The 16,504-nt window shown below is 56.4% G+C and overlaps 1 protein-coding gene across 2 annotated transcripts in view; it reads left to right on the top strand.

The window, feature by feature from the left end:
• PAX7 (paired box 7) overlaps positions 1 to 13,645 on the top strand; it is a 93,884-nt gene extending 80,239 nt beyond the window's left edge. For both annotated transcript variants that reach the window (XM_032418239.1, XM_032418232.1), the window contains exons 8-9: positions 6,487 to 6,733; positions 13,530 to 13,645. In XM_032418239.1, coding sequence (XP_032274130.1) covers positions 6,487 to 6,733; positions 13,530 to 13,645 — 363 coding nt within the window. The remainder of the gene's footprint in view (positions 1 to 6,486; positions 6,734 to 13,529) is intronic.
• The last annotated feature ends 2,859 nt before the right edge of the window (positions 13,646 to 16,504 follow it).

The raw sequence follows: 16,504 nt of genomic DNA, 5'->3' as shown, positions 1-16,504 counted from the left end.
TTTAAAAGACTTCCCCGGTTGATTCCAGTGGGCAGCCAAGGTGGGGAGGCGGTAACGGAGCAGACAGAGCCCAGTGGTGCAGTCGTGTCCCTCCTCCCAGCCCTCAGCCTGCCCCCATGAACTCCATCTGCACATAAGGAGGGACCCCAGGCCCTCACATGGTGAGCTAGGCTGCCCCCAAACCTGCCCCCCTCCCTCAGCTCTTGTGGAAGTCAGGAGAACGAGCTAGTGAGCCGGGGACCCAGGGCTGGAGGCGGAGATGAAGGTGCTCAGTGAGTCACACCAGCCGGTCCTCTCAGAGCCCACCCCCAGGCGGAGGGCCCGAGGGAGTGGCAGTAAGCCCGGGACGGTGTGCCATTAGTTTGTGGTGACTCTCCTGGAGTGGAAGTTGCCGCCCCATTTGGGCCTCAGTTTCTCCTGGAGACTTCGCACGTTGGCCATCAGGGCCCCGTGCCCTTCTGTGTGGGGGCAGGGCCTCTCCACTCAGAAAGTTCCCACTGCGCGCCAGGCCCCTGGGGAAGAAGAGATGAGAAAGACACAGTCAGGACCGGGAGGAGTTCCTGGAGTCCGCCTTCCCGCGATGATTTCGAGCTCGGGCCCGGTGCCTTCTCATCCAGGTGAGAGCGGAGGGGGAGAGCGAGCCCGTGCTGAGAACAGACCGCATGCCCGGCACTGCCTTAAGCGTGGAAGGTGCATCTACTCAGTTATTTCTTACAATGCCCCTACAGGTAGCTACAATTCTTGCCATGCTCGTTTTATAGATGAGAAAGCTGAGGCACAGAAGGTTAAAGAAATTGCGGAGGGTCACAGCTCACCCGAGGTGGAGCCCGGATGCTAGTGCTGATACTCTGGCCCGTGGTGCCACAGGGAAGCCCCTGGGAGCACAGCACGGCTGAGTCCCTCTGGGGCCTCGGGGTCCCCTCTGGTCGTGCAGAGGTGGGGCTCCCTGACCTGCCCACGGGTCCAGGTGGCCCTTGGCCTCCTTCCAGCCCTGGTCCCATCTCCAGGTCCCACTGTCCTGACCTCTCCAGGCGTGATCCCTGCCCCGCCTTGTCTCCTCTGTGTTCCCCTGCGGCCCCCAGCCGCCCACCCCGCGCCGTGCCACGGAGCCCCAGTGATGGCGATCCCCTTCTAATTGCAGCCTCACTCCCGAAGCGCGCTCGGTTATCACAGAGGGTGCAGATCCCACCGCTCAGCCTCCTCGGTCCCAGGCCCTGGGGCCAGCTCAGGAGCGGAGGGAATTAATTACATTTTTCCCATCCCCTTCTTTTAAAGGAGGGGAGCTCGCCACCGCGTCCTGGGGAGGGGGTGGCAAGCGGAGGATGTGGAAGGAGGGCTGGCACGGGGCTCCCGCAGCCCTCACCCCCCCAAACCTGCGAGCCTCTCCCCAGCGGCGGAAAGGGGATGAGGCCGCCCCTTATTGATTTAGTCTGGTGGAGGCTGGGACTGATTTAGAGCAGAGGGAGAGGAAGGGGCTGGGGGCGGGCGGGGGCCGCGGCGGGTGGGGGCCGAGGAAGGGATGGCTGTCACTCAGCCTGACGGACAGCCCGGAGATTTGCCTTCAGATAAAACCTTACAGATGTGGAGGTCGGTATTGATTTTGAGTTAGTAACGGTAACGTACCAAGAAGTAATACATTAGCGAAAGCAAGGTCACCGGGAAAAAAGTAAAACCCACCGGGGGAGAGGCCTTAGCATTCTTGAGGGGGGTGGATTACCGCATCAGACTGGGACTTCCTCAAGTTCAAAAGTTTGCAGGCCCCAGACTTTAGCTGGGCCCCTAACCCTGGGCAAAGCTTCCTGCTTCTGCGGGCGAAGAGGGGCTCCCAGGGGTCCAGGGGCCAACCGGCTGCCGCAGAGGGCCACTTAGGTCCACAGCACTCCCCACCGCAGAGTTGTCAAGGGCCTCTCTCCCCACCGTCTCTGGCACAGCCTGGTGGGAAGCAGCCGAGCTCCCGGTCAGGGAGACGCGGGTTCAAATCCCAACCCTGCCTCTTCCAGGCTCTGTGATCTCGGGTGTGCCTTTCCTCTTCTCTGAGCCTCAGTTTCCCCGTCTGCATAATAGGGGTAATAATAGCCTGTTTGCTCAAGGAGTCAACGCTCCCATGTCTCTTCAGTTGGGTCCTGTCCCATTTGCTTGGAGACAGGGGGTTGGATGAAATGGCAGCCCTTTTGATCCACAGGCCACCAGGGACTCTGGGAGAGAGTAAGCAGCCTCCTCGCATCCCCATTCACACCTATCCCAGATGTGGATTTGATTTGATGTTCCAGGGCAAATCCCATTGAACAAATCCCATTACAGGAAAATCTCCCCAGGCCTGAGCTGATTCTGAGACCTCCCGAGCCACTGGGCACCACACAAGCCCCTTCTGACAAACTCTAGGAGGCCCTGCAGCTCTCAGGATTTTCACTCTCCACATTGAACTTGTTATTTCTTAAACTTGCTGGGTGTGTTCCCACCCCAGGACCTTTGCACTTGCTGACTCCTCTGCCCGCAAAGCTCTTCTGCTACATCCTCCCGTAGCTGGCTCTTTTGGGTCTTGCTGGATATCACCTCTTGGGGAGCTCTTGCCTGACTACTGCACTTGTCCCCTTTGTTTATCCTCTATAAACACTTCCCGGTATCAGAAACTATATTATGTATTTGTTGGTTTATTGTCAGCCTCCTTCATGAGAAGCTGGCTCCAGGAGGGCATGGAGGGCTGGTGCTCACTGCTGCATCCTCCATGCCCAGCTGTGTCTGGCACATAATAGGTGCTCACTTAAGATTTGTTAAGTGATATCCATGAATTCAGCCGGGTTTTTCTGGGCTCATAGTATGTAGCAGGCACAATTTCGGTGCTGGGGCAGCAAGGGTAGGTGAGCCACAGTCCTGTCCTGCCCTCAAAGAGCTCATGGGCCAGCTCTCTCTGCAGCCTGGCACATGGCAGCACTCTATGAAATGTTTGTTGAATGAATAAATGAATGAATGACAGATGTCTTCGGGAAACACCATATCATGCGGTCTAGCTGGGACACAAAGTGTAAGGCAGGAAGAAGGGGAGGGGTTGACACAGGTAGGTAGTGGTCTGATCACTAGAAGATTTTGTCCTGTTTATCTGGGAGGTAGTGAGGAGCCACTGATAATTCTTTTTTTTTTTTTTTTTTTTAAGATTTTATTTATTTATTTGAGAGCGAGAGTGAGAGCCAGAGAGGAGAGAGCACAAGCTGGGGGAGCAACAGGGAGAGAGAGAAGAAGGACCCTGGGATCATGACCTGAGCCAAAGGCAGATGCTTAACCAACTGAGCCACCAAGTGCCCCGCCACTGATAATTCTTGAGTGCTGTGGTCAGATTTGTGGCAGTTCTCTGTGGGTCTCTGTCCTGCAGGATGAGTACTGTCTGTGCATAGCTCCCAGCCCATCCCAAAACATGCTCCTCCTCTCCCGAACCCCTCCCCCTTCACTCCCCTCCCATTCCATTGTCTCTTGTGAGCTTGGCATCTTGGCGTGTGCAGGAGGGAAGGATTAAACTGGGGTCTCAGCAGAACTGACAGACCCGCCCGAGAGTCTCCCTGTGCCCACAGTTATCCTCCTGAAGGAAGGGAAATGGGGCCTGTGTGTTTTCCCTGAGCCTCTGAGTCTATTCTTGGAGTCCAGGCCTCCTTCGAGGGGAGAACAGGGTTAATGTTTATATGGGGGGGGGGGTTGGTGATTTTCTTTTTTTTTTTTTTAAAGATTTTATTTATTTATTTGACAGAGAGAGACAAAGCAAGAGAGGGAACACAAGCAGGGGGAGTGGGAGAGGGAGAAGCAGGCTTCTCGCTGAGCAGGGAGCCCAATGCGGGGCTGGATCCCAGGACCCTGGGATCATGACCCGAGCCGAAGGCAGACGCTTCACGACTGAGCCACCCAGGCGCCCCGGTGATTTTCTTAATTTAGATGGAAAGTGGAGTCTAGATTGGACACCTGACAGGCAACATGGAAGAGAATCAGGTCTCCTAACCCCCTGGCAAGTGCTAGATTCCTTAGTTCCCCCTAAGGTCCCACCCAAACATACACCGAATTTCCTAGGCCCCGGAGAACCCATCTCCAGTCGGAAAGCAACAGACACAGCCCAGCGGTGTCAGCCATCCTCCGCAATACCCCCTTCATGGGGCCCCTCCTGCCACCACCCCTGTACCCCGACATGGACCCTCCCACGTAGGAGATTCCACGGGTCAGGCCACTGCCCAGAGTAGCCGACACCTGCCCAGACTCTCCCCTTCTCACACACCCATCCCGTCGGGTCTTTGCCTTGTGGACAGGGCTGATACACTGTCAAGTCCCACCTGAGCCCCACCAGCTGCGGTGGAGGCAAAGACCAGCCCCCCAGGCCCAGTGCCCTTGACTCTGGCTCTGGGGGGAGGGGGAGTACAGGGACCCAGGAGGGTGACCCCAGGGTGAGGGGATTGTGCTGGGAGCATCCAGGGGAGGGTCAGGGAGAGGCTGTGCTCATGCCCCAGCCACGGGGGGCCCCAGCCTCAATCACCCCCCGCCAGCGGCTGCCCAGGGTACAGGCTGGCCCCTGGACTGAGGACCTCTGAAGGGCTCAGATGCCCGAACGCATCCTTGAGAGCCAGTCCTGACCCTATCAGGCGAGTGGGCTCAGGCCTCTGGACCCTGAGCTGCTCCCCACAGATTTGCAGTGAGGTCTGGAGAAGACACAGCCTTTTGAAGGCCTCTGTTCCTTCGTCTGAGGAAGGGGCATCACGGCTCAGCCTCACACACCTCTTAGGGCTCTGGATTGGGCGAGCCATGGGAGTTCATGCCAAGAGGAAGGAAAGGAAGGAGAAAGGGAAGAGGAGGCCTCGGGGAGCTGGGGCCCTGTTTCTGGGAGCGCTGGCCAGGCATAAAGCCCTCTGCACGCAGACCCCACCTCATCCCCCCAGCCACCCTCTGAGTTAGGGACAGTCGTCATGTCTTTTCCTCAAGACTGCAGGCAGTCACAGGTGCTAAAGGACATCTGAGGCTGTAAGTGGAGAAGCCCAGGGGCTGTCCCTGGCCTGAGGATTCCACATCCATGCTCTGCACCCCCGCCCTGCCTCAGTGCCTGTGGTAGGGACAAATCACAGAGGAGAAGGTAGAAGTTTCCAGAAGGTATCCAGTCGGCAGCAAGATTGCTTCTAGCAATGCCCGTAGCCTGCCTTCTCCCGAGAGGCAAGTGGGGAAATCAGAGAACACAGCCGTGTGCCCAGCACGGACCACAGCCTGCTTCTTTAGCTTGCTGCTGGGCAGGTTAGCAGCTCGGCTTCCCACCTGGCACCGAAGCCTCCCTCCCGCAGGGGGTGTGGCATCACCAGGAGGTCACCAGGGTCCTGGGCCTTGCAGGTCAGCTGCACAAGGGCCTGCCTCTCCATCGTCTCCCGGGACTGGCCGGGACACCCATGCTGCCACATGGAGAGACACCTGCTGCCTGCACCACCTTTCCCCACTCTCTGTCCTGGAGAGCTGGACAGCAGGTGTCACCTCCTCCAGAAGCCTGCCTGGACCACCAGACTGGCTGAGTTCCCTTCCCACAGCCCCCCTGAGCGGCCTCTGTCATGCCCCTCACCACTTCATATCTTGATGGTCTGCTCCCAGTTGCCTCCCCCTCCTTACGCAGACATTCCCCCTGCCGAAGGCAGGAACCATGGTTCTTCCTCCTCTGAAGACCCAGGGCCCTGCCTGAGGCCTGGGGCTGCAGTCACCATCAATGCATGTTTGTTGAATGAATAAGTGAACACATCAGTGAACCAAACCAGGTTCTTTAAGCTGAGTATCTAGAGATGAGCCTCACCCTGCCAGTCTGGGGTCGCCAGCACTGGTGGTGAGTTCCTGTTTGCTGTCCCGGCCCAGCAGGGAAGGCTTGATGATCACAGACATCTGAGAGCTACCAGAGTCAAGGAAGGGTACCCGCAAGGCTCTTTGAAAACGTTGGCCGTGGATGTTGGCATTGTAGGAGCAGGATCTCAAAGTCAAGAGCAGAGCAGGCTTACCACAGGACCAGGGGTGAAGCCAGACTAGATCCAGAGTCCTGTTCTAACTCTGTGTTGGAAGATGGGGGCATCCAAGTCTGACAGGGGAGGCTCGGCTTCCTGTCCTGGAGGAGCCCCTGTCTGATGGGAGAGACATCATCAGCTAGTTCATTCGTTCATGCATTCATTCATTCATCAGACAGGCACCAGATGTCCCTTAGAACCAGGCCTGGGGATATCCAAGACGGGAATGAGGCCCTGCCCTGCCCCCTGGAGCTCTCGGCGAGGGGTGCTTCCATGGGTCAGGACCTAACCAGGAAAAACCACTAACCGTCTTACCCATAAGGGCAAGCAAACCAGGTAAACTGAGGCTCTTGGGGCTGTGCAGGGATTTCAAGGGAGCAACCCCAGCCAAGGCCTGTTCGGGGCCAGCCTGGCATCGACCCCCGACACACCATCCTCCGAGCCCCCCATGCCCGCTGCTCGGGCCGCACCGACCGTCTCTCCCCCACAGGTGATGAGCATCCTGAGCAACCCCAGCGCTGTGCCGCCGCAGCCTCAGGCCGACTTCTCCATCTCCCCGCTGCACGGCGGGCTGGACTCGGCCACCTCCATCTCGGCCAGCTGCAGCCAGCGGGCCGACTCCATCAAGCCGGGAGACAGCCTGCCCAGCTCCCAGTCCTACTGCCCGCCCACCTACAGCACCACCGGCTACAGCGTGGACCCCGTGGCTGGCTACCAGTATGGCCAGTACAACCAGAGTGAGTGCCTGGCGCCCCAGGCGCCATCCTCCCCCTCCCTGCCCCGCTCCGAGGACCATCTGTTTATTTGTAGAGCGCTGCGAGGCGGTGTTGGGGTGGGGGTGCCCATTTCACAGATGAGAAAATCGAGGCCCGGGAAGAATGGACTGTTGTCCTAAGCTGGTACTGAGCCCGGCCCCTGCCCTCCCCCTCCTGTGGCCTTGGAGCGGCGCTGTCCCAGAGAACGGTACCAGGAGCCAAGAATGGCATTTAAAATGTCCTAGTAGCCATAGCTTAAAATGCAAGAAGAAACAAGTGGAATGATTTTCGCTAACATATTTTGTTTGACCCAGTATATCTGAAATGATGATCATTTGACATGTCATCCATACAGAGTTATGAGCGAGCTATTTTGCATTTCTTTTTTCATGCGGTGTCTTTGAAATCCAGCCCATTTTAATTCAGACACTAAGTTTTCATTGGAACTACTCGATCTGTATTTAAATTTCATAAAATTACAACTGAGAAGTGGATTTACACACCCAAGTTGTTCCAAATATACTGTAAAGTTTCCCAACCACTAAGCTAAATCGAATTTCAGTGTTCACATTTAAATTAGATAAAATTAAATTAAAATGTAAAATCCGGTTTCTTGGTGGTGTGGCCACGTTTCAGGGGCTCGGTGGCCACGTGTGGCTGGCGGCCGCCATGTTGGACGGTGTGGTGCTAGAGACCCTGCCGCTTTCTGCCCCCTGGGTGTGGACGACAGCTGGATTTTCATCTCTGTCCTGTACCCCAGCCCCAACCGTCCTCAGCCCTGTTTGCCCCAAACTTTGAGCTGGTCTCTTGGACCCTCCCCAGTCCCCAGCCCCCTGGCACCTTGCTTAGATGCAAGGGGGGGGGGTGCGTGGAGGGGGGAAGCTGACCCTCGGACCAGAGCCTGCAAAAGGCAGGCCCGGCCACAGCCTCCGGCTGCCAGATGGGGCAGCGTCAGGGCAGGCCATGAGGCACCGAGAGCCGAGGTCACCGGGCTCCCCTCCTGCCCCCTCCTGGCAAAGGCCTCACCTGCTGGTGTCAAACTAATCAGAAGGGCGTGCGGGGCGAGGCTGAGGTCCCAGCCCGAGGGTGTCCTCTACCCCCTCCGCCGCCCCCCCCTCCCCGGCCCAGCCTCACTGACCTCTGCTTCCTGCCCCCACACCAGCCGCTCCTCCTTGCTCGGCCTTGGCCTCCACAGCTAAATGAGGGCCAGCTGTGCCGGCCTCCACCTCCGAGCTGTGTTCACGGCCCCCGCCCCATGGATGTGTGTGTTTGGCATGTGTGTGTGCGCACGTGTGTGTGTGTGTGTGTGAGAATACGTGTGTCACGGATACGTATGATTCGCGTGTCTGTGTGTATTGTGTCGTTCAGCACACGTGTTTGCGCACGCATCCTTGTGTGTAGGTGTGTGTTTGTATGTGTGAACGTGTGAGTGGCACACGCATGTGTACACCTGGCTATTCACATAGCGGAGTTTAAATGAGCCTATCGCGTCCACGTGATACGCACGTGAGTCTGTATGTGAGCACACAAGTGCTCACGTTTGGTCCCGTGAGTATATGTCTGTCACACACACACACGTGGGCTTCAGTGTACATTCAGGTGTGTCCGTGTGGCCGGGTGTCTCCGTGAGTGCCTGCGTGTGTGACGTGTGTGCTGGGCAGATGTCACTCTGCGGACACGTGTAACAAACGTATGCGCGTGTGCAGATGTGTGTAAGAGTGTGCGGACATGCGTGGCTCTGTGTGTGCGTGTGTACATGCACGGCGCGCACAGATGCTTGTGTGTCTGCGGGGGCATAGATGTTCCGGGGGACGCGTGACGGGCATGCACGCTACGCGTGCGGTGCGTAAATCGGGGCGCGGGCACTGCGGTGCGCACAGAGGCGAGGCTGCGCGCACCTGTGTTTAGCTGTGCGTCGGGCCGTGGACACCTGGGTTGCCTGTGTGCGTAACTGCGTGGAGTTGCGCGCGGGAGGAGCGAGTGTGTGAGGGGGTAGAGCACGTGTGTGCAGGTAGGGTTGCGAGCGGGGCTCGCCCATGTGCACGCGAGTGTTTCCAGAGGGGCCCAGCGCAGTCCGCGGCCCCAGCCCCCGTTCCCGGGCAGAGCGAGCGGGACACACATGCTCTTGATAAAGAGTTGAGAGCAGCTGCGCGGAGGCAGCAGCCCCGGCCTGGGGCGGGCGTTAGTCACACCCGGAGCCCCGCGCCCTGCTCCAGGGGTGCCTGCCCGAGTCGGAAATAAAATTAACCCCAAAGTCAGCATGGGGGCTGCAAGGGAGGGGGGATCAAAAGGGAAAGGGCCCAGGAGGCCAGAAAGGAGTGTTTGTTCCTCCTTTGCTAGGGGAGAAGCTGGTCAGAGCCATTTCCCCTCCCCCTCCCTCCCTCCTTTCCGTTCCCCCCACTCTCCCCCTCTAGCTCTAGCCCTGCCCCCCTGGCTCCTCCAGGGGTGGCTCAGAGCGCCTCCTGAGCCATATTCTCCAGCCCGATCCAGAGGGAATCCCCGGGGCAGACCCCACCCCGCCCCCACAAAGGCTCCAGGCTTCGGCTGGGAGGGGCCCAAGGGAGAGTTGGCCCCACTACCACTGATTCTGCTGCCAGGTCACCCTGCCTCTGAGACTCAGTTTTGCCATCTGGGAAATGGGAGTCCAGGGATTAGACGCCCAGAGTTTTTCCATTGTGCCGTCTTCCTCACCTTTGACATTCCGGGACAGTCAGGGACAGGGACACATCATGATGCCGCTGACCACCTGCCCCATGTTCATGGGACACTATGACTGGGCTCCCAGTCCATGTGCAAGAGTGCACATCCCAGACAGCCCCTGTGCGTGCTTAGGTCCACCCATCACCTGCTCCCATCTGTCCTGTGCATGAGTCTAGCCCAGGCACACAGCAAATTGCATGTTCCTCATTTCATGCCATCCTCAAAACCCCACCCAAAGTAGATTTTATTTGTCCTCAGCTTACAGCTGCAAGAGCTAAGGCTCTAGGGACTTTCCCGAGCTCACATAGGTGAATGGTGGACCCTAGGTCCCTTAACTTCCAACCTGGTTCTCTTTTGGCCAGACCACAAACTCGTGTAGGACACTCAGTAATGATACACACCTGGGCCCACCTTTGTGTGGATTCACGTCCATGACTTCACAGGCACCTACGCATGGGGAGCTGCACACACACCGATTTATTTCTGAGGGTTCACTAATGTGTGTCTGTTACACATGGCTTCGAGGTTTATTGAGCATCTACTGTGGGTCTGGCAGTCACGGCTGCCCTGTGTGGTGTACGTGGTTATTCCTCCCGGACAGACGAGGAAGTGGATCCCAGAAAGGCTATTTGCCCGAGAGCCCGCATCCACGTGAACAGAGCCACGCCTACAGCCCTCAGAGAGGCTCCCTTGCGGGCGGGCGTGGAGTGTGCCCGTGGCCAGACTCCTCAGCAGGAGAGTCCACTCCTCTTCCCGGGCCCCTTGTCTTCCCAGGGACACCTCCACACCTTCTCTTCTGCTCCCGGCCATCATCTGTCCATCTGTCTATCTCTCCTGTCCCTGAAGGGGGTGGGGGCAGGGGGCAGGGACGGGGCACATGGCAGATTAATATGGCCCTGGTGTTCCCAGAGGCCAGGGCCGTACTAATGATGGGGCTGATAGAACGCAGAAGTGTGAAAAGAATTTTAATAGATCTGACAAGTCTAATAAGAATTTGTGTCTAGAAGGGTCCTCCTCTGGGGCCGCGGGCTGACGAGGCGCTGACGGCTGAGATTTGTTTACTGGTTGGCATCTCCTGCCAACTCCCGATTAATCTAATTTGAGACATTTAGAGCCCAGGCGCGGGCACAAGGCAGAGGAGAGGGGACACGGAGAGACAGAGGGACAGGGAGGGCCATTGACAGAGGCCGTAATGAGAAATGTCACAGCCCTGCCCTCGCCGGCCCCTGGCTCGATCCCAGGGAGAGGCAGGCTCTGCGGCACGAAGGGTGCCCTTGAAGTTGGCTGCTCATCAGTAAAGTTGGGCTTCTTGGTGTCTCCTTGCCCACCTTGACAGGGCGTGGGTCCTACTGTGCGCTGAGCCCGGGCTGGCAGCCGGGAGAGGCTAAAAAGGATGACACGGAGTGACCACAGGCACAAGCAGGACAAATTCGGGTTCCTCTAGCTCACATGCCGTGCCTGACTGTGGGTCAGCAATCTTGCTGTGCCTCAGTTTCCACCTTTGTAAAATGGGAGCAGCTGTACCATTGTTGAGATTGTTGGGACTGCTGAGACGTGAAATGAGATTGTGTCCACCCAGCCCACGGTGAGCACACAACAGGCAGGGGATCAGGCTTTGTCGTTCTGATTGCTCTTCGGAGCCAGACCTTTCCACTCCACCCCCAGGGAGCATTGCAGAGGCGGGCACAGAGTCGGGCGTGAGGTAGAATCAGGGGGAGTAGGCAGAGCCTTCGGTGAGTCAGGAAAGGTCACCTGGCTTGGCCACGTGCCCTTGGACAAGTCACTTACATTTCCTGGAGGAGAAAAATGGGGCCAATGCAGGATTTGGGGTGTAGAGTGCTTCCTAGCCTCTAAAGTGCTGTGCACACACCAGGGGTTATTCCGTAGGAGGCTGTGGGTGAAGCGCATGGGGGTGGTTAGGAGTTGGCATCAGACCGCCTGGCCTTGAATCCTGGCTCCACAACCTGAGAGCCATGTGACCTTTCAAGTTACACAGTGTCTTAGGGCAGGGCCTCAGCTGCATCATCTGTAAAATGGGGTCACGGACCTGAGATAGTCACGGAAGGGCTTAGACCAGGATCCCCCTCTCTTTCTGCTGCTACTCTGCAGATCAGCGTCCGCGAGGTGAGGTCGAGGTCGCCCGGGATTCAGATAAGATCTGCTCCAAGTAGCAGAGATGAGATGCCTGAGTTGCAGGCTCCCGCTGAGGCCAGAGATCAGAGCTTCTCACGCTTCCACCCGGAGCAAGGGGCAGCCCCAAGGCAGGGCAAGGCTGGCCACCACCACCTCTGTGCTACCAGCTGGGAGTCTGGAGGCTGGGTGACCTCAGGGGCAGCACTCAGGGGCTCAGCTCTGGCCCTAGAGCCTGGGAAGCTGAGGAACACGGGGCCCAGCCAGGCACTCCCAAAGCCCCAGGACATTTGCATATCCTTTGCGAATCTAGGTGCAATCGCTGAGCCCTCTATGCCCAGCATCTTAAAGCGCATCATCTCATTTGATCCTCATAAGAGCCCTCGAGGAGGCTGGGATTTGTTCTACCCATTTTACAGACAAGGAAATGGGTCCGGAGAAGCAACGTGATTTGCCCAAAGCCACATGAACAGGAGATAGGTGGGACTCTTGAGTTGCTCCATTTGCTGTTCCTTTCCTTCCTGCCTCCATCAAAGGTCACATCTGCTCACTGAATCCCAGTCGCATGAGAGCCCAAGGCCATTGAGCTCACCGGGTACCAGGCGCAGTGCTGACTAACCTCTTCATCTGCATTTTCTCACCTCATCCCCACAATTCTTTGCCGTAGGTGCTATCATCATCCCCACTCTACAGACAAGGAAACTGAGGCTTGTATAGGTGAGCTGGTGTGCCCCAAATCACACAGTAAAAGTTGGCGGGTGCAGGATTTGAACCCCTAGGGAATATGGCCCCAATTACCGGTACTGACCATCTCACCCCTCTGGGCCTTGCCCACTGGCTGTGCCCACACCTCCTGGCTCTACCCACAGGGTCCCTCGGTGGGCAGGTGACAGGGAGAGTATCGGGCCCGGCCTCGGGATTCCAAGGTAGCGCTCATTACATTTCTTCTCACCTCTGGATCCGAGAGGTCCCAGGGGTTGCATTGGCCACAGCCACGGATTCCAGCTTGGGAGGAGGCATCTCTACCTCAAGAGGCCTTGGTCACATGCCAGCCAAATCACTTGGGCAGGGCTGATTTCTGCTGTAGCCTCAGGCAGGCGCGGTTCATACAATCAAGACAGAACACGTGCACAGGCATCCCCACGTTCTACTCACACAGGTACACACAGCTCACCCGCGTCTATCCACATGCACGTGTGTGAACATTGATCTAGTGCCCATTACTACACAGAGATTTTTGTTTCCACTGTTCAGGAATACACACAAGTACACACCCTCAGACTCTCATCTCCCTCCTCTGGATTGGCCAGAACTTCAAGACTAAAGGTCTCAGCTCCCTGCATATCAGGGTCCTGGCTCCTCCTTCTGCATGGACCCCTCCGCTCAACAGCAAAAGCTGCTTTGCTTTTGAGTAAGGGATGTTGCTTTGCCTCATGCATGAGCTGGCTCAGGGTCCAGAGAAGGCAGAAGGACCTTGCCCTCATTACTACCTGGGCTCTGTGGGATGTACTGGACATTCCCCATAGCAGACATACATACAGGCGTGTTGGAACTAATTCTTCATTCAGCAATGTGGATATCCTCTGTATCTTCTTACAGAACCTACGAGAGAGCTGGGCAAATAATAAGTGTTAAGTAACTATTTGCTCAATGGTTAGAGAGGAAGTAAGGGAAAGAGCTTCATGAAGAGATGGATGGATGAATGGATGGATAGATGGATGGATGGATGGATGGATGGATGGATGGATGGATGGATGCTTGGATGGATGGAGGAACAAGTGGACAGGTGGACAGAAGGGTGAATGGATGAATCAATGAATGAATAAATGTATGGATGGATGGATAGAAAGATGGATGGATGGGTGGATGGATGGATGTGGGGCAGATGAAAGAATAGGTAAAAAGAACGTCAATTTCTAGGAGTTTCTCTTTTTTTTTTTCCCTCCAGCTGCTGTTGATTACCTGGCCAAAAACGTGAGCCTCTCCACACAGCGTCGTATGAAGCTCGGGGAGCATTCTGCTGTGCTGGGACTCCTGCCTGTGGAAACTGGCCAGGCCTACTAGGGCCCCTGGGGCGACTTGCCCCAGACCAAGTCCCAGCCCAACCCTTACTGATCCCTGAGCCTCCCGGCCTCAGTCTTTTCATCGCCCTAGGGTCCCAGGAGGCCAGGGAAGGAGCCCATTCCCTTCTCATAGCCAACCCTGGAGATGTGCAGCCAGTCTACCATTCACCTATGTTTAGGAACCCAGAGTGACCCCCTTGGAGTCTTCCCCTCCACTCTCTCCCCAGGAGGGTTTCGGGTCAGCCTGCAGTCCTCCCCGCAGTCAAATCCTGTCCTGGCCTCTGTGCTATCCCAGGCACAGAAATGGAAGCTCACCCTGAATAGAGCACCTTGGGCACCCAAAGGAGGATGGTGTCTGGGATGAGGTACGGGAGCCCTTTGGACCTGACTCCAGTGAGTACCCTGGCCAGAGGTGAGGGTGGACCTCCCAGGGTCACTCTCAGCTGGAAGTGCTGGGAGCCAGCCCTCCCAGGTGGATCTCTGGCTCAGGGCCAGAACCACAGCCCATTCCTCCTCTGGATGCTGGGACATCAGCAGAGAGGGGACCCTAGCCCTGGGGTTTTCCCAGGAGAATCACCCAGGAATTCTGAGGACTCCAGGACCCTCCCCCACACACCTCTGCTGGGTGTAGGAGAGGAATCTAGCCCAGGCAGGGGTACCAGAAAGGGAAGGAGGAGGCCTACCAGGGGGCAGGGCTCACCAGCAGTGGGCCGCCAGGGGTACAAGGACCCAACCCAGGCACCCAGAGGCAGCAGGCTCCTAGACTGAAGCCCAGATTCCAACCTTGCGCACCCCGTGTGGGGCCTGGGGAGCCCACGGGCCCTTCAGTTTTCTCATTCTCTGAATCGGATGGGAGGGGGAGGGGAGCAAGTCTTGTGTGAAGAGGCATAGGGCCGGCTCAGAAGGGGGCTTCATAGCTGGGGTCCCTCTGCTTATGGGCAGCAGACCTTTGTCACCAAAAGGCTTCAGTGCTTGCCTTCGAGTCCACAACCCATAGAGCTGTGATTTCTCACAGAGTCTCCCTCGGAGACCTGACCCTCTGGGAAGGGGACCTCCATCTGCCCTTTAAGCTTCTGGAGTGCAGAGAGCTTCCCCTGGAGCTCTGGAGGAGGTTTCTTGGACCAGCAAGGACTGCTTACCCACAGATTCCCCTTAACATTTGGGAGGAGAGGGGGCGTGTCCCTGTCCCACTGACAGTGGCACCTTTCAGTGTGGATCCACTCTAGGCTGAGAGGGCCCTGTCTGCTCATCCAGCACAGCTAGGCGGGGGCATATGTGACCAGTCTTCAGGCCACCGCTCCTGGACAGGTGGGGGATGCCAAAGGGTTCCGATAATAGGGGAAAGGCGCCTTCCTTGGCCACACCCATGGCTTCCTCATATCCCTTCTCTTTAAAAGTCAAGACCTTTGGGGAATGGTTCAAACCCCTGACTATGCCTCCTTTGGGACTTTTCACCACCTTCACCTACTTATCAAAATTATATTCATCTTCACCATCACCATGATTATAATCTACACTTGGATCACCTTTATCAAGTGCTACTAGGTTAAAGGCACTTGTGACGGGAGACACAGCACTGAATCTGCAGAGACTGGGCCAGATTGCTTGTCCCCACCTGGGTACGTGAGGCCACCTCTTTGCTCAACCCGTGCCGCTTGCTCTCAGCCAACAAGACATTCCTGGAAGGAAGGGCTGCTGCCTTATGAGTCAACCTGAGTTCCTCCCTACTGGAGAACAGGACTGGCAAGATGCTAGGACACTTTCCTGCATGGACACCACCTCTGTGACAAATGCTCACCTGTTTCTCATCTTCAGACGTGGTAATATCAAGCCTGCCCTGGACTGTGGCCAGGGTGGCTCGTATCTCTTGTTTAGAGAAACCTATTCATACATGGGGACAAATAGACTCTCTGGTAGCAGCAGATACCTGGACATGTGTAGCCCATGGAGTTCAGCCAAGCTTTCAGCTGGAGCATCTACTGCAGGAGACTTTTGGTTCTTCAAGCTCTGGACGGAAAGGAAGACTGTGTCGTCTCTTGATGACCCAGTTCCTGTGTTTGTAACCATCCCAGCCAGGAAGCAGCTCTTAAGATCAACCACGGTCTTCACTGACATTCCTTGAATGGTCAATCCTCCCCCCCTGGAGGCCTGGCTCAGAAATCATCTGAGGCCCGTTATATACACACGAGCAGGGCTTTCAGGCAGATGACATCAAAACTGCCCAGCCTCACCCCAAGGAGGCGACATTCCTATGCTAGGACCAATCCCAAATATCTGCCCCCTGTGATGAAATGGGAATAAACCAAGTGACTTCTCATTATGTCCAACTTCTCTGGAGTTCTCCCAAGCCACCATCTTGGTAGTAAATGGGATTTATTCCCCCCCTGGAGCCCCACCCCCCTCAGAAAGAGACCCTGACCCTGGCAGGTTTTCCCTAAAACTTTGTGTATTAACGTGTCTAGCCAACTCAGTTCATAAAACTCAGTCTCGTGCTGGCAGCTCACACCTTTACCAGAGAGATAACATGGGACAAGATGTACAAGCCTTCAAACTCTTGAGGGTTGACCGCAGCCCGAGAAAGAAGGCCTGAATCCCAGTGGCCAGGCCAGCCCAGAAACAATCCCTATCCATTCCTGTAAATAGAATCTGTAGCAAAATAAGAGATGTTTCCTCCAACTTATCACAAGTAGCTGTTGGTCCTACCTATGGGGGGGGGGGGTCCCTCTTCTGAACTCATTGTACATTAGTTGGAAATGTGGTGATGTGCTGTTCGTTTATAGGAAGTTGACTTTTATATAAATATATATATATATACACTACAAAAAGAAAGAAAACCCCCACAGTGTGTGTCGTGCTAGTG

Source organism: Phoca vitulina, unplaced genomic scaffold, assembly GCF_004348235.1.
Source record: "Phoca vitulina isolate PV1807 unplaced genomic scaffold, GSC_HSeal_1.0 scaffold2, whole genome shotgun sequence".
NCBI classification, from domain to species: Eukaryota; Metazoa; Chordata; class Mammalia; order Carnivora; family Phocidae; genus Phoca; species Phoca vitulina.
Note: the sequence above shows the minus strand (reverse complement) of the source record. Positions and strands in the feature narration are given on the sequence as shown.